The sequence below is a fragment of the Mya arenaria genome, chromosome 4 (assembly GCF_026914265.1).
Source record: "Mya arenaria isolate MELC-2E11 chromosome 4, ASM2691426v1".
NCBI classification, from domain to species: Eukaryota; Metazoa; Mollusca; class Bivalvia; order Myida; family Myidae; genus Mya; species Mya arenaria.
Window position 1 is genome coordinate 75,871,968 of NC_069125.1, and position 18,048 is coordinate 75,890,015.

The 18,048-nt window shown below is 33.3% G+C and overlaps 2 protein-coding genes across 2 annotated transcripts; one reads left to right on the plus strand and one right to left on the minus strand.

Moving 5' to 3' along the window:
- Window positions 1-1,585: 1,585 nt before the first annotated feature.
- LOC128230578 (macrophage migration inhibitory factor homolog) lies at window positions 1,586-8,624 on the minus strand. The gene is made up of 4 exons (XM_052942987.1): window positions 8,451-8,624; window positions 3,655-3,729; window positions 2,665-2,762; window positions 1,586-2,470 (listed from the first exon to the last, which is right to left on the minus strand). The coding sequence occupies exons 1-4, from the start codon at window positions 8,556-8,558 to the stop codon at window positions 2,404-2,406; spliced, it is 348 nt and encodes a 115-aa protein (XP_052798947.1). The 5' UTR covers window positions 8,559-8,624; the 3' UTR covers window positions 1,586-2,403.
- On the plus strand, window positions 8,596-16,910 carry LOC128230576 (transmembrane protein 134-like). Its single transcript, XM_052942984.1, has 6 exons — window positions 8,596-8,816; window positions 9,994-10,040; window positions 10,233-10,325; window positions 11,085-11,206; window positions 11,658-11,711; window positions 13,962-16,910. The coding sequence occupies exons 1-6, from the start codon at window positions 8,670-8,672 to the stop codon at window positions 14,039-14,041; spliced, it is 543 nt and encodes a 180-aa protein (XP_052798944.1). The 5' UTR covers window positions 8,596-8,669; the 3' UTR covers window positions 14,042-16,910.
- Window positions 16,911-18,048: the final 1,138 nt, after the last annotated feature.

Consider the following 18,048-nt stretch of genomic DNA (forward strand, 5'->3'; position numbering starts at 1 on the left):
TTGAATTTAATGCAAACTCGTGTTATCTTACTTGGTAATTTAAGTAGATTGGATGGTTGAGTAGCGTTGTATAAAGTCTCAATGCAATACATCAAGTAGTTGCTGAGATATTAACCTATGTGTGCCTACATGCAAAACCTTAACCAGAATTTCTAAGTCAAATAATAAAGGCCCATAATTTGCATTATATTCAAAAAAGTGTTATCTTACTTCATTAATTTAATAGGTTAGATAGTTGGGAATACATATCTGAAGTTTCAATGCAATACAGGATATATTTGCTGTGATATTGACTTAATTGTGGTTACATGCAAAACCTTAACCAGAATTTATAAGTCGAATAATAAAGGGCAATTATTTTGCATTAAATGCAAACAAGAGTTATCTAACTTGGTTTATTAAGTAGGTTGGATGGTTGAGTACCATTTTATAAACGCTCAATGCAATACCTCAAGTAGTTGCTGAGATATTATCCTATGTGTGCTTACACGCAAAACCTTAACCAGAATTTCTAAGTCGAATAATAAAGGGCAATTATTTGCATTAAATGCAAACTAGAGTTATCTAACTTGGTTAATTAAGTAGGTTGGATGGTTGAGTACCATTGTATAAAGTCTCAATGCAATACCTCAAGTAGTTGCAGAGATATTAACCTATGTGTACATGCATGCAAAACCTTAACCAGAATTTCTAAGTTGAATAATAAAGGCTTATTATTTGCTTTATATTCAAAAAATTGTTATCTAACTCGATTAATTTAATATGAAAGATAGTTGGGAATACATATCCAAAGTTTTGATGCAATGTCTGATGTATTTACTGAGATTATGACTTAAAGGTGCTTACATGCAAAACCTTAACCAAGGTGTGACGCCAACGCTGATGCCGCCGCCGACGCCAGGGTGAGTAGTATAGCTCTCCTTATTCTTTGAATAGTCGAGTTAAAAAGGGTTGGTATTGAATAAATTAAGTAAGGGTCCACATATTGTGACCAAACTTGGTATATAGGAAGAGTTTATAGAGACCTTTCCTGAGATTGTTTTTTGGTCTCTGAGAGTTATGGTCTAGGTCAAGGTCACTGTTGCTAAAAATAGAAATATGGTTAATACTGAATAACTCAAGAAAGGGTTGACATAGTGTGACCAAACTTGGTTTATAGGACAAGTTTATGCAGAGCTTTCATTGGATTGCTTTTTGGCCCCCTAGGGTCAAGGTCACTGTTACTAAAAATAGATTACTGTTTTAGTTAAGGTTGACATACTGTGACTAAACCTGATATGTAGGAAGAGTTTATGGAGGACTTCCATGGGATTGTGTTTGGGGAAGGCTTAAGATCACGTCACTGTAACAAAAAATAGAAGAAAGCAGTTAAAACTTAATCTCTTCTGCCAATCAATAAAAACCCAGTTTTGTCACATCACGATTCTTGTTCACTTTTTAATTTGATTGTTTTATTGCTTTTGACAGGCACATATAACATTATTGTATTCACTTCTAAGTCAAAGCGACATAGTCGAGCACGCTGTCTTACGACAGCTCTTGTTTGGATTTGTTATGGATATCTGCTTACATTGTACTTGAGGAGTTTGTATATGTTAAACATTTATTGCAGCACTGGATACAAAAGGGTTATAAAGCACAAATTAAACATGATATATATGTACTCAGATCATTTCATAATACTAAATTAATACACTTATAGTACAGTTATGGCACAGTTTGGCAACATTTTGGTTTATTTTTTATTTTTTCCTAGTTTTCCAAGAAAATGTACAAGTATTGTAACAAATTGCTTTGAATTTACTACTGACATAAAAAAAAAACACTTGACATTTCAATAATCATTATCCTTCTCTTTAAGCTGGCATGATAAGGATAAATCCTTTTATTTTGCAGTGAACATTATTTTGCTAGCCAGATAGAAGAAACAGCAACAACAATTTGTTTTAGCATAATATACGGTAGAATGTAATTATATATGTATGTCATTTCTCAATAAGAAATTAATACACTCATGGCACAGTATGGCAAAATTTTGTGAAAATATTTCTGTTATTTCATATTACAATTTTCATTACTTATTTATCAAGATGTAGCAAATTTATGCATAGTAACCTTGACTTTATTTCATTAATCCAAGTGCCGTCACTTTAAATTTGAATGATAAGGATAAATCCTTTAATTTTGCAGTGAACATTAATTTTGCATTGAGCATTAAATAGCAAATATGATACCAACAATAATTACCACATTATTTTCTAGCCAATTAGCATCAAAAACAACAAAGGTTTAAGCATTTCATAAAACCTAAGCACTTATAATTTGAGAAATACTGTCAGTATGATCATTCTAGAACAAGAGCCTGATTGTGACACAGTGGTCAAGGCCTCCAGTATTCCCTCATCAAGCAAACGTACTGCCATTGTAACCACAATCACTTCGTGCAACATCGATGAAGGTTACGTAAAACCTGCAAATACATTCACAGACACAAGTATTGTCATGTGAAAGGTAGGCTTGATAATGATTCACAATTTGAAAACTATCAAGTGTCACATAACTTTCGTAATGCACTGCAATTCAGATAATTTTAGTACAAAATGAACCTCAGACAAACTTGAGGCCTAAACACATCAAATTTGAAATTTTAGTACAGTACCATACCTGTCAATTGGAATCCCAAGTTCAGAGTTGATGAACTTTCCAATGGCTTGTGAATGGTTCTTGTTTTTCTCTCCACCAATAGCGCCAATACTGAACACCTAATAGGGTGAAAAGCAAGGATGCATTACACAAAACAGGCCACTTACATTTATAACATACCATCACAAAGTTATTGTTTCAAAGTACAGTAAATTTAGCACATGCCTTTATGACAGGATAAAGCTGCAAATATACATTCACTGACTCTTATTTGAGGCTCAATCAATAGTTTTGTCCAAAATTATTTTATTTGTCAATGTGTTAATGTACCGTTATCAACAATTTAATTTTGAAGAAATTTGAAGAAATTCTATTGGGGCCTCACGCAGTGTGACACAATTATGATGGTGGGACTTGTGCATCTTACAGTAAAACTATGTACATGTGTACACTGTTTCATGAGGTAATAAAAGAAAGAACTATTTCAGAAAAAGAAGAGAGAACTATTTCAGAACGGTACGCTTCAGAGTTCAGATAATTTGCAACAAATCTTATGTTTTACACATTTAAAGTTGTAAAAAATATAAAACTTTGTAAATTTGTTATGAAATTATAAAGAAACTTTCATGCTTTAATTCATGATAATAAGAACATCAATCATTCATTATATATAACCACAAAATTGGTAAAAGATATCAATATCAAAATAAGATCTTGGCCCTATACCGCTCACCTGATTAAAATGACCCAACAAGTCAGTGATATTATGAGGAGGATGTCATTGCTTGCTTAAAGGAAGTAAGTGGTTGCCAAGAAATGTGATGGTTCATAAGGAGGTTGTTCCTTGCAAAGCATTGGTGTATAAGAAATTCATTGGTTGCTAAGGAAGTCATTAGTACCAAAGTGAACTTGAATGAAGGTAGGTGTAAGGAATTCATGGCCAACCTCCCTACCATATAGAGTGTCTTAGCAATATATCCCTGCTTCTTCAAAGGAGGCATAACAACTCACCTGGACACTCGCACAGGGGTCTGTAGAACCACCATGGCTCATTATTTGGTCAGGAACCAGCCGCACTGTTACATACTGAAACATAATATTAAAAAATTAATGCAAACATGAGTTATCTAACTTGGTTTATTAAGTAGGTTGGATGGTTGAGTACCATTGTATAAAGTCTCAATGCAATACCTCAGGTAGTTGCTGAGATATTAACCTATGTGTGCTTGCACGCAAAACCTTAACCAAGGTGTGAAACCGACGCCAGGGTGAGTAGTATAGCTCTCCTTATTCTTCAAATAGTCAACAAAATCAATAATATTAGAAAAGTAATAATGACAAAAATAACATATAATATTAAATGTTACATCAACAATCTAACCATTTAACAAGAAATGCGGCAATGCGACAAAACCAGGTTTTCAATGACTGACAAAAGAACTTCAGCCTTCGTTGTGTGATTCAGTTTTAACTGATTTCTTCTATTTTCAGTAACAGTGACCTTGACCTTGACCGTGCAAGGGGCTCCAAAATCAATCCAATGGTAGTCCTCCATAAACTCTTCCTACATACCAAGTTGGTCACAATATGTCAACCCTAACTAAAGTTGTTCAGTACCAAACAGTTATTTTTTTTAGTAACAGTGACCTTGACCCTTGGGGTCTCAAACACAATCCTATGAAAGGTCTCCATAAACTCTTTCTACATACCAATTTGGTCACAATATGTCAACTCTAACTAAAGTTGTTCAGTACCAAACAGTTATTTATTTTTAGTAACAGTGACCTTGACCCTAGGGGCCCCAAATGCAATCCCATGCAAAGTATCCATAAACTCTTCCTATAGACCAAGCTTAGTCAAGATATGTGGACCCTGACATAAGTTATTCAGTTTCAACCATTCTTCTATTTTTAGTAACAGTGACCTTGACCTTGAACATAGAAGCCGTGTACGCAATCCCATGAAAGGTCTCCATAAATTCTTCCTATTTACCAAGTTTGGGCAAAATATGTGAACCCTGACTGAAGTTATTTAGTTTCAACCATTCTTCTTTTTTTAGTTACAGTGACCTTGACCCTAGGGACCCCAAACGCAATCCCATGAAAGATCTTCATTAACTTTTCCTTTATACCAAGTCTGGTCAAGATATGTGAACCCTGACTACAGTGATTCAGTTTCAACTGTTTTTCTGTTTTAAGTAACAGCGACCTTGACCCTAGGGACTCCAAACGCAATCTAATGAAAGGTATCCATAAACTCTTCCTTTATACCAAGTTGGGTCAAGATATGTCAACCCTAACTTAAGTTATTCAGTTTCAACTGTTTTTCTATTTTTAGTAACAGTGACCTTAATCTTGACTCTAGGGACCCCAAACGCAATCCCATGAACGGTATCAATAAACTCTTCCTATTAACCAAGTTTGGTCAAGATATGTGAACCCTGACTAAAGTTATTCAAATTTAACTGTTTTTCTATTTTTAGTAACAGTGACCTTGACCCTAGGGACCCCAAACACAATCCCATGAAAGGTATCCATAAACTCTTCCTTTATACCAAGTTGGGTCAAGACATATCAATCCTAACTCAAGTTATTCAGTTTCAACTGTTTTTCTATTTTTAGTAACTGTGATTTTGACCTAACTAAAGTTATTCAGTTTCAACCGGTTTTCTATTTTTAGTAACAGTGACCTTGACCTTGATTCTAGGGACCCCAAACGCAATTACATGAAAGGTATCCATAAACTCTTCCTATAGACCAAGTTTGGTCAAGATATGTCAACCCTTACTGAAATAATTCAGTTTCATAGTTTCAGCCGCCAGGCCGAACAACAACGTTCGTCATTCTTATAACTAGGTTTCACTCTGTGAAAACCTGGTTAAAAATAAGGGTCAGAAATGTCTTCACAAAAAGTTCTAGTTTCCAAAATGTCTACCGGTTGGGGTACCAAAATGTTAAGCTACATGAAGGGACATTTTTTTTTTTTTTTGACATTTCTAATATATCTTTGTAACTGCCATCGTAGAAGACTGGTTGACGGCCATTTAGGTGGACAACTGAAATGGTAAGCTTGTCTGATGTTTTACATGTATCAAGGGGCAGAAATGGTAAGGAGCCAAATGTCTGACTCCTGTGTGAATTACTGTGACAGGAGTGTGAATAAAATCAGTTTAAGCAAGAATTATAATCCAAGTTTATTGCATGCATATATAATTTTATCACATGCTTTATCTTGTTTGTGGTTTTGTATTACCAGGACATATTTTTCTGTGTTACACAAGTGTAATATAACAATATGGATGTTTGTAAACAATTTAATTGTAAACAAGTATTGCTTAATTGGTTATACTTCAGCAAGTTGTATGTAATGTTTATTTCTCAATTTGTTTCATGATTAGGTTTTGCTTGCATAACATACTGTAAATTATACTGTCCTTTTATAGATTTTAAAAACCCTTTGATTGTGTAGTTAGGGACAATCTGTGGTATTAATTGATAAAGCTTGGAATAAGGGGTAATATGTTGAATGTATGTTGAATATAATTAAATCTATGTATGATTTGGTCAAATCAAAAGTGAAATATAATACTGTATTAATTAGGAGATGGATTTGATTGAACTCTTGGTGTAAGAAAAGGAGAAAGTTTGTCGCCTCTCTTTTTTCGATGTTTCTGAATGACATAGAAGATATTTTTATACATATAATGGGATTGATGTCGATATGTTTAAGGTATTCCCTTTTACATGCTGATGATATTGTTATATTTGCAAACTCGGCAAATGAGCTGCAAATAAGTTTAGATGCTCTACTTGAATATTGCAAAAAATGGAAGTTAAATGTAAATACAGTTACAATAAACAAAAATTATGATGTTTGGTAAACAAGAGAGAATGAGAAATGATTTAAAGTTTTACTACAATAACAAGGAATAAGCAATCGCCAACAGGTCTCATATCTTGGTGTGGTGTTTACCGTAATAAAGGAGGATCCTTTTCGGATGCCCAAACTACATTAGCAGGTCAAGCTTTAAGCCATTTTTCAAATGAATAAATATCTTTATTAAGTTCACTTGTCTATCAGTAAAGCATAGACTTGATCTATTCAACAAACTAATTGCCCCAATTTTAAATTATGTAAGAGAAGTTTGGGATTTTGTACAAGATTATGCAGTTGAAAGATTGCATCTTCAATTCTGCAAACGTCTACTCGGTGTCAAAAAGACAACCCAGAATGATTTTATTTACGGTAAGGAGAATTCGGACAATTAGACATATATATGAATATAATTAAATACTGGGTAAAACTATTGATACAGATAATAACACATACATAAAAAAGGTTTATATTATGCTTAAGAATGATATGGAAGGAAATGCAAACAAACCAAATTGGTGTTCACTTACTAAAGATCTTCTTTGCAGTTTAGGTTTATTTGTTGCATGGTTTTATTAAGAATAGGTTATGTTGAATTATTTTTGTCATTTGTGAAACAGTGGCTGAAAGATAATTTCATCCAGGATTGGCATGGAAAACTTTATGCGTCGATTAGAGCTAGATTATATAAAAATGTGTCAAGTTTTAGACTTCAGCCATGCCTTAAAATATTAAATGTTATAAAGTTCCGTAAGTCATTGAAACAGGTAGATGTCTTTTCTGAACAGACCGCAATCAAAATCAATAAATGAATGTATACGTTCCATTTGTAATTTATTAGAAGACAATTATCATTTTGTTGAGTAGTCAGTACACATTGTATACTGAACTCAGAGATAGATATTTACCTAGGAATTTATTATTTTAGACAATGTCCCAGTATGCATAAATTAGTGAAATTCTTTAAAGCTGCACTCTCACAGATTGAACGTTTTGACAACTTTTTTAATTTTTGTCATGGAACGAGCCAATTTTTGCGAAAAATGCATGGAAACCAGTTATATAAGACTGTTGACAAAAAATTAGATCGCAGATTTTGGTATTTAAGTTCAAAAATTGATGTGTTATGCATTTTTCTTAAACCATTAGTCATAAAACAGTAATTTTCGAACGGAAATATGAAAATCTGCCATCTGATCTTTGGCAGCAATCTTTTATCATTGGTTTGCAGATATTTGCGCAAAAATTTGCCCATTCCAAGACAAAAAATAAAAAAAGTTGTAAAAACTGTAAATCTGTGAGACTCAGAGTGCAGCTTTAACATCAAAATGAAGCTATTTTGAAAAATGCAAGTGTGTATATTTTTAAAGCATTTGAATTAAGATACACTACATTCAACTCCATGTTTAGGTTTTGGTGTAACTGCCATTTATTTGTTTGTTTACAATTACACAGTAACCTTATGTGAATAAAGTACTCTAATGAAGACATCTAGATAAATATTAACTTTTAGTGCACCTCTCAATGTCTGCATAATTATGTATTCATTATTATAATTTATTTATGGTATTCTTTTAGCATAAATTGTGCTTATTGTGTTATTAATGCTTTTATCACCATTGTATATATTCATGTTTTGCCAGATGGGTCTATGACCTTCTTGGAAATAAAAGTTCTGTTCTGTTTATTTCTTAATTAAAATTTTAATAATGAGGAAGTTATATTTCCTACTGTAGATATTTCCTAGATTGGCATTCTTATAAGTTAACACCATCGCCACTTATTTAAACAGGAAATTGAACGTTTTTTGGAGAATTCTCGTAATAGATCCTAAAAACATGAAATGACAAAAGATTTTTCAACAGATAAAAACTTTACAGGCAATTTATTGAACGGAGCCTCGAAAACGTATTACAAGTGGTTAAACTCCTTACAGATTCCGGTTTCCCTAGCTGAGCAGCAATAAATTTCGATGCTTTCAAAACAAAATCAGCCGGGACATCTTTCTTTGCTGTTGTCACAAAAATGTTGAATGTCGGCATGATTTAAGGTCTGAAAAGTGCTTCTCCGATCGAAAAAACTGCAGCAAATTTATGTCCCTTGACAATTAAAATGATGTGATTGACGTAAGCGACAGCTTATGAAAATGAGAGATGGCACAACAACAACAAACTACACATGAAACTATAGTAATCGAAGAGCCAGACATTTCGGATGATGAAGATAAAGTAATAGTGTACGGTTCCACTAAATTGACAGCCCAGTCGCCAGCGAAAAACCGCCAGAATAATGTTTATGCGGTAAGTTTTATTTCATGTGAAGCAAATTCGGATATCTACGTGTTTCGGATTATGTTGGTTATTTAATAGTCCAAGCTTTTTAGACTCCCCGTTTGCCTATTATACTATAAGTAATGTATTTCCTAAAAAAAATCATGAAAAGGAAAAAACAGAATCATACAAACTATAATGAAAATACTGTATCAGTTTGATTTGTTTTGGCTGTCATAACTGATATCTAATATAATCTTAATTGACATTTCTTCTAACCAATCAAACTAAATTCTGAAATTGGGAATAACAAATCGAGAGCTAGTTTATCCAATTAGGAAACTCTGCATGATTTTGAGAATTTCACCATTGGGAATGCGTCAGAAATGCCTCTAACCAGGCTTGCTATGGGATAGTGCTTGAAAGCCTCATTACATGGAAAACTTATATATTATCAAAGTGAATATTTGGGATATAAGTTTGTAGATTTAAGCCGGTCAGATATTAACACAAAATGCATGTAAACATGTCTAGAATTAAAAGCAGCCAGTTTTCTTTTATAAAGTATTAAAGGATGGACAGATACAAAGAGCAGCCCGATATCACCCCCCAAATGTTGTGGAGGATTAATTATGACGGATGTAAAGATCTTGATTAATATGTGTAACCTGGTATACGATGTGTATATAGCGGCACTTATACTGTCTCGCTATAAAAGCTAGCCCTAGTGCGAGACAGTATAAGTGCCTCTATATACACATCGTATACCCGGTTACACATTCCCCCTACATTTTGAAATTTGTCCTCGAATTTCGGGATAAAGGTCAATTTGCAAAGACCTTGAGGCATATCATATAACACAGGTCCCTCGTTGGGCACTAAATGTACGACCTCTTGCTCTGCAAGCGACACTCTACTGCATCGCTATAAAAGCAAGCTCTATAGTGAGACAGTATAAGTGCTGCTATACACACATCATATACCCGGTTACATATGTTTGAATAAGGGTTTTCTTAGAAGATAAGTATCTACTACATGTAATTGTAAGTCTCTTGTTAATAAAGTATCTACTACATGTAATTGTAAGTCTCTTGTTAATAAAAGGTAAAATATTATTAATTTGTATGACAGAAAGTGCAAAATGGGTTAGGGTTAATGATTTTTTTATTCCCTAATTGTACAGAAATGGTTAACATTGACCTTGCAGGTAGGGGAATACCCAGATGACAGGAAAGAGGGAAGCAAACCAACAAGGTACTGCATTTATCAGTCACTGTACACTGGACTTTTGTTTACAAAGCAATTTATAAGCATGAAGATACATTTCTTCCATTCATTGTATAAGCACTCCACAATTCTTATACTTAATCATAACATTGGTACACTTATATGCACAAGTTTTAATTACACTATTGATAGTCAATTGTGGTTATATGTTTTCATCAGTTTGTTACTGCCATCACCTACGAACAGTCGGAAAAGCAGCACACTCTCTGAAGACACTCATGTAACAACTCGGTCTTTTGCTGAAAATGCTGGGTAAGCTATGGCTCTATTCCTTTTCATAAGAAATAACTACAGGACTGTATGTCTGCCATCTAATTACAAGTTGTTGGGAACAGAATACCTGCAACTGAACGTAAAAAGGGCTCAATGCATAATTTTTAAGCAAGATCATGTTTAACTAACTCTTAAATGAGCTCATTATTTTTCTAACAGCATTGCCATTTTGATAAATTTGTCCAGATCTTGGGCCAAAGCTTTTACTGTTTTCCCTGCCCATGCAGAATATTTTTTTTCCTGCCAAATTAAAAGCACTTGCACCTTTTGGAAATAATGTGACGGTGCTGCATGCCTTTTTCAACTAAGGGCTTGCTACTGTAATCTTTTATCTTAGTTTTTGGCATCCCAACTTTTATACAGAATTTAAATATCTGAAAAAAAATGCACATGTAAATACAGCTTTGTTTGCACTATTTGATATATAAAGCATACAAGGTGGCAATGAGGTGAGTAATGCATTTTGAATGTTTGAAAATAAAATGATTTATACAGCATGAATTTCCATGAATATTTCAGTAAGCATGATTAGTTGAGTAGTAGAGTAAATGTTTTACATGTATGCAAGCTGAATATATATGCTACACAAAGAACTAAATGTTCAGTATAGATATATGAATTTCTGATGACAACTCATTCTATAGTTAAAAGTAAAAGTCAACATAATTATTTTTAATTTTTTGCATACTAGCTTTTCTGTTTTAACGAAAGAGTAATACAACATATTGTGTATTGCAGGTGGATTCAGCACCCAAAGATCCGCGAGAACTGGAAGGTTGTGTTGGGGGCTGTCATGCTCACCGTGATCGGCTCCATCCTCTTCTTCGTTGGCATCGGCATTGTTGTTTCGCCAGGCAGAGGTAAAGGAGTCTCTTGGTGAAGCCAACTAGAGGTTCTCTTTGTTCGTTAAGAAATTTCCCAAGTTCCATAAGGATGTTTTTCATCCCAATGTACCACTACATTCTATATATTTTAGCAGAGTTTGGTTATGTACTAGTACTCATTGATAATGATACAAGTCATAAGCTTGGTAGTCTGACATTTATAGTTGGTATAATAACCAAAATATAATTGGCTTAATCCTTCTTGCCATGGTTGTGGCAGAATGATGCTTTAAGAAAACCCATTTATGAGAGCCTGTTGATTCTGACTTCATTCATAATCTCTGCATGCATTGTGGTCTTCATCGTGGGTTTAACATGGGAATTATATAAATACGGATATTTGTATGTGCATGAATCAAATGAGCTTTTATGGTTGGACATTTAAATTAGGTATAGAATAATAACCAGTATTTACGTACTGTTTCAGGATTTCATTGCTTGGTGTTTTTCATTGGTGGCTTGCTGTGCTTAATACCTGGAGGTAATTTTTATTTCTTTGTTATAAAACAAGTTGATCAAGGGCTCCTTAGATTTAAAGAGTAGAATTGGAGTGTTTACATTAGATTGTTAAAGCTACTAGCCAATAGACTGAATGGAACCACTGAGGCAAGTCTAAGGATAAAAACTACCGTAACATTGACATGGCATGTTTGTAAAACGATCTGCCAATAAGCTTTTAAACTTGTACCACACTTATAGACTATATGAAGCAATAATCGTACAGTTATACATTAATCCTGCATAGCAATGTCCATGCTCTCCACGAGATCCTCGTGGGTATAACTGTAAGTTATGTGACGTCACACAGTGTGACTCTTTGATCTGAAGCCGATGGAATGTGTTTATTCAGTTCAGTGCATGTATAAAATGGTGTTTTAATAAACTTCATGAAGGATTTACACTTATAGGCGTAATAAATAAGTTTATGACCATTGATTACTACGGATAAATTAATAAGTGGTAAAAAGCAAACATGAAGAAAAAAGGCAGGTTAAACAAACATGTAAATAAAATGTAAAAATGATAATTTTCTATGTATTCGGAGAGCGAAAAAAAAATTAATTTATGGTGTCCGAACTCTTGTGAATTACGGTATTCAATATTATTTTGAATAATAAATTGAATTAAACAATAATCAAACTTACATATAAAAAAGCAAAGTTGGGCACTGTCAAAATATTTTTTGCATAACATAACTTTTCATTCTCGACAGTATGGTTGTATGGTTTTAAAGATAACCATCGCCATTTTCACGAAAAAAAAATTTTTGTCACTGTCAACAAACATGGTGGCTGAAAATGCCGGACGATTTTGACATTTTTTCTATGCGTCTTTTAACCAAAAACATAGATTAAAAGTTTTTTTCTCGGATTTTTCACATATTTTTTTCCCTGCGTCTTATACCCCCTATCGTCTTATACCCAGTCATTTACGGTATATTTGATAAAAAAAAAAAAAGCTTGATATCTTACTTATTGGTTAAAGAGCAAATTGTAACATTCCTTATAGCATTGCTTGGTTAACCAAAGACGGATGATCTCTTTCATGCCTTGAATATCATGTTTAAATATATACATATTGTGTTTATTGTGTGTGCCTGTATTAAATTCAATTAGTGACAAAAAAAAGATTAGCATATGTGTTACTCAGACAAGTTGGCTTGATCCTTCTTACTCTATTAGCACAATTCAACAGCCAATTTTTTTTTAATTTATCTTCATGTTTATTTTTGGCAAATATGTAAATATGATATACATGTAGAAGTATATGCATTGAATGCTTCCATAGCTCAGTTGATAATGTCATGGTTGACTCAGCAAGTTAATCTTGAGTGTTTGTGCCCCACTCGTACCTGTTATGTGAAAAAGCTTCATAGATTATATTTGAGCTGATCTGAGATTTTTTGTGGTCATATTTAAAGCATTATGTGATTTGGAACTAGTGGCCTTGATTTGCCTATATGACGCTTTGTTGGAAGTTGAAGACCTTGGCAAACCATTAGGGCAATCAATAAGCAAGCATGTTCATGTGAAGTTCAAATTAAACAAGAAGAAACTTGTTTTTAAATAAAAGAAAAAAGTGAAGCCAGCATTCAAACTAACATTTTTCTTTACAAAAGACTAGAAATCCTGTATGTTCACCACAAAACTAAGTTAAGGTATATTTGTTCATACACAGTCTTTCTATTCTTATTCATCAGAGGTTTGATAATAATAATCTAACATTCTCACTCATCAGAGGTTTGATAATAATAATCTAACATTCTCACTCATCAGAGGTTTGATGATAATAATAATCTAACATTCTCACTCATCAGAGATTTGATAATGATAATCTAACATTCTCACTCATCAGAGGTTTGATAATGATAATCTAACATTCTCACTCATCAGAGGTTTGATAATGATAATCTAACATTCTCACTCATCAGAGATTTGATAATGATAATCTAACATTCTCACTCATCAGAGGTTTGTTAATGATAATCTAACATTCTCACTCATCAGAGGTTTGATAATAATAATCTAACATTCTCACTCATCAGAGGTTTGATAACAATAATCTAACATTCTCACTCATCAGAGGTTTGATAATGATAAATCTAACATTCTCACTCATCAGAGGTTTGATAATGATAATCTAACATTCTCACTCATCAGAGGTTTGATAATGATAAAAAAGCATGATATTTATTTTACTGCTGATACATTCATGTTTACTATCCTTGCAGCCTATCACCTGGTGTATATCTACCTGGCAGTGACCGGCTGTGAGGGTTACAGCCTGTATGACCTGCCTGTGTTCAACTGACCACTGCCCGACACCTCCATCAACACTGGGGCAAATAGCGCACTAAACTGCTGTACAGGACTATCTCAATGGACCCAGAGCAATTTTACACAGAAAATCAAATCAAATTCAATGTTACTTGTTTAGCTTATCAATAATTTGCACATTCCATTTTCATGTCTAGCTGCTCACAAATTATTGTTAAAAATGGGCCCAGTTTGTATGGGACATTAAACACATTAATCATATCAAGCTTTTGAGCAGGCCGATATTTGTAATGTCTTTGAAGATGATTTTGCTTTGCTTCCTGTATATCTAATAATTCCATGAGCATTATTTTTACATTCCGTAACCTTTTCAACTACAAGTATGAATTTTACAGAAAATGTCCTTAATCGTTGGTGGGATTGCATTTATTACAGCTATATTCATCATTGAATTTAAGTGTGCTATATGTGAAGTTACACATTGAAAACTTGCCATGATTTACATTTTTATCATGGAATCTCACAACCAAAATAAATCCTCATGACATTGTTCCTTCCTTGGTGCGTATTGAGGTTGTACGCACCTTGAATTTATACAGATATTTCTCATTATTCATGTAGCAGAGATTTGTTGTACACATTCCTATTTCTTGAAAGCCATTAAATTCCCTTATGTTGTATACTTGTTTTGATATTGCATAATATTTATCCATTTCAGTCTGATTCACTTTAGACAGATGAAATTATTATATTTTTGTTTTTATATTTTATGTAAGTTATCGGGGCTTTAATTATTACGTTAAGCACATTACTGTGCATAGAGGTTGTTAGTATACTTGCTCTAATTTGTGGTTATCCGTTCAAGTACATAGTACTCATACTGTGGCGTAAACTTTTCATTACTTTTTTTTTGCTTTAAGGGGGGAGGGGTGCAGAAATAACCGCTTTATCTAACTTAAAAAAATGCTTACTTATTTTATGTAAGCTTGAATTGTATTATACATGTATATCTTTGTCATTCATGTAGCAATAATAGTCCAGTCACTATTTCAGGAGTGGTCAGGATGCATGATGTCAAAGACATTGAGTACTTTTTAATGTTAACAATGTAAACTAGTCATGTCTTGTTTGCATTTATATATAAGAGCTTAAAGAGAATTATGTTTAAACAGATAGTAAAGTCAGGTCTTTGATTGGATTAAGCCTTGTTTGTGTAAGTAGACTGCTATGCAGAATGTTTCGGGAGTGAGACCAAAGTCTGGCAGGATTACCGGGGTACTGGAATTCTGGAATTATATAACATTGTTTATTTTAAAAAAAAATCAGATCAGAGGTTGTCATTATTGTTTGTGTGTTAAATAGAAATTATAGTGAACCCAGTGGAGAGATTGTGAATTTTTTACCGTACTGTTTATGGACTCAACATTAAATGTTACTTAGGTATAAAATCAATATTGAGGAAATTCTGCTGAGAGATAAATATGTTTTTCTTCAATCAATGTTAATGCCAATTTCATTTGAAAGTCCACTGGCTCAAACGACTGTACAATAATAGTTAATGCTTTCTTCTGAAGGTTAAGTTTTAGTGGAAAATGAGTGGCTATTTTAAGAATACTTTTTTATTCTGCCAACATATTGAGTTCTGTAATGTTACAACGGCTGTGTACATTGTATTTCTATTTATATTTGTGTAGCAAAGTTTTCTTTGGATGTCAATTCAATGTTTTTGTTTCTGGCAGTTTTGTGTAAACTTATTAAATGACTGTCTTTAATATCAGTTATTGGGATGTCCAATTATTTTATTTACTACTGTTTCTTGTCTTACACTTGACATATCATTTAAACATTTAATATGAGAGTTTAATTACAGAAGTATATTTTAAATTATTTTATTTTTTTCAGAAAAAAAGCCTAATATCAGTAATATTTGTTACTTAAGGACATTCTTTTTTCCTTATACCCGGTAGGTTGTTTTTATCTGTGAAAGATATGAAAGAATTTCCAGTATGGTACACTTGTTGTATTTTTTATTTAATTTTAAGATCAATGAAATGCCTATTTTTATTCTAGGAGCTGCTCTCTAAATGAATATGGGAACATTTATCATGACATTTTACATTGTATAATGTTCGTATAGGAGACCTTGTACTGAAGAATATACTTTTGTGGGATAAGAACTCAAATACCAGCTTTCTGGTGGAGGATGATCTTGTTAGATGTATGCCTTGCCTTGAAGCATTGTAATACATATTTTAAGCTGTCTCTTAAAAGAGCATTGTTGTAGCCTTAGCATTTGTATTGGAAATAACATAGAAACAATATATGATTTTTAAGTGGAACTTTGTACACATATTAACTATGAAAAAAGTTTAGTTGAAGCAAGTGCCATTGCTGACAAATATTTGTAGAAATGTGCATGCATCAGCATTGAAAGAGTGTGGACAACTGGATTAGGTTAGACTATTGCATATTGGTTTTAGCTATAATTTCATCCATAAAATAAGGAATGTCGGCAGACAATCTGGTGATTTCTAAAAAAACAATCCATGACATAAATCACTAACTTGCATTGTCCTCACCCGTTTTTGATGTTTCAACAAAATGTAAAGTATCATTGGTCATCAGTTTGCTTCTTACACAGTCATGTTTAGACCGTTTCAGAGCCAGTCACACCTTGTTTGCATTCAACCAGCCACTGTCCAATATTGAAGTGTTGCACAGGACTGATGTGAATCACTTTTATTCAATGCTATATATTATAGTAAGTTACTCACTGTGCTATTTTATAACAGCACCTCCTCAAATTGATATTGAATGAAACGGGATATTACGCAAAAATATGTTATTATTTATTAATTTATAAACTGTTTTGTTAGTTTTCATAGTTAAATAAAATCTATGCAAGAAAAGTGTGTTATGTTTTTAGACAAACTGCTCAAATGATTTGAATCAATTGCCCAATTTCTTACATTCGAGATAGTCATGGCATATATAACAATTTCCATAGTCAGCCACTCCATTGTACTGATGTAAAATCATGTGAAAACCAATTCTCTTCAAAGTATTGGAAAAGCTGAGGGTCAAAGCTTCAAGCATCCATCAAGTTTATTTCATTAGCATTTTAACAGAATAGCAGAGATCTCCCCTCCCCCAAGGGAGGCATAATTATAGTACATACTGTCTGTCTGGTTGTCAATCTGTTAGTGTTAACATTAACATCATATCTCATATTACTTTGTCTCTTTCTACTTGATTTTTGATCAAACTCTGTAAAATTGAAGAGCAGCATGGAAAGTGCATTGAGCAAAACATTCCTGCTCTCACTGGGAATGATTTTGGCATAGTTGTCTATCTGTCCATCCCGATGTGTCGAATGTATCTCAAAGTGTTTGAGCTACAGTCATGAAAATCTCCAAGAATGTTTGTTAGCATGTGTAGTTGGTCACATGGAGTTCTGTGTGGTGAAGCCCAGATACAGCAGAGTTATGTAGTTAGAATTATTGTAATTGGTCTGTCACAAATTTATGTTAAACATATCTCCAACAGTACATAACATGGAGACCTGAACAGGACTGTCAGGTTTATCAGCATGTGATGTAGACCTGTGGTTCTGTTTGTGCTGAACTCCAGACACAGCACAGTTATGGGCACAATAGTTCTGCAAACAACGGAATCATATCTTCTTCTTTCAATTAAGCTGCATGACCATGAGTGTTCTGAAAGGTGGTGACTGTACATGAGACTTAGTGCAATGCGGTACCCTGGTACATTAAAAAGATTAAGAACTATGATGTATGAGGGGGTCATGTGATTTCATTTAAAAAAAAAAATACTCTTTGTGATGCTGACCTTTGTGCAACAGATATATTGACACAACACGATGTCATCATAGCCAATAAGGACCTTGGTATATAAAGTGTTTTTCTAAATGACTCATCAAATCATAAAGTTAAAGACCAGGCAAGATGGACAGACTTAACGAGAAAATTATACTCTCCAACTGACATAGCTTTATCAAGGCAAGTGTGTTTGTAGAATAAA

Excerpts from the sequence above, each read along its gene's own strand:
- LOC128230578 (XM_052942987.1), bottom strand. The coding sequence starts at position 8,558 with ATGCCGACATTCAACATTTTTGTGACAACAGCAAAGAAAGATGTCCCG. Across the intron at positions 3,730-8,450 it reads AGCTAGGGAAACCGGAATCT|TATGTAACAGTGCGGCTGGT; the intron begins GTAAGGAGTTTA and ends ATTATGTTTCAG. Across the intron at positions 2,471-2,664 it reads CTTGGGATTCCAATTGACAG|GTTTTACGTAACCTTCATCG; the intron begins GTATGGTACTGT and ends ATGTATTTGCAG.
- LOC128230576 (XM_052942984.1), top strand. The coding sequence starts at position 8,670 with ATGGCACAACAACAACAAACTACACATGAAACTATAGTAATCGAAGAG. Across the intron at positions 8,817-9,993 it reads GCCAGAATAATGTTTATGCG|GTAGGGGAATACCCAGATGA; the intron begins GTAAGTTTTATT and ends TTGACCTTGCAG. Across the intron at positions 11,207-11,657 it reads TGTTGTTTCGCCAGGCAGAG|GATTTCATTGCTTGGTGTTT; the intron begins GTAAAGGAGTCT and ends GTACTGTTTCAG.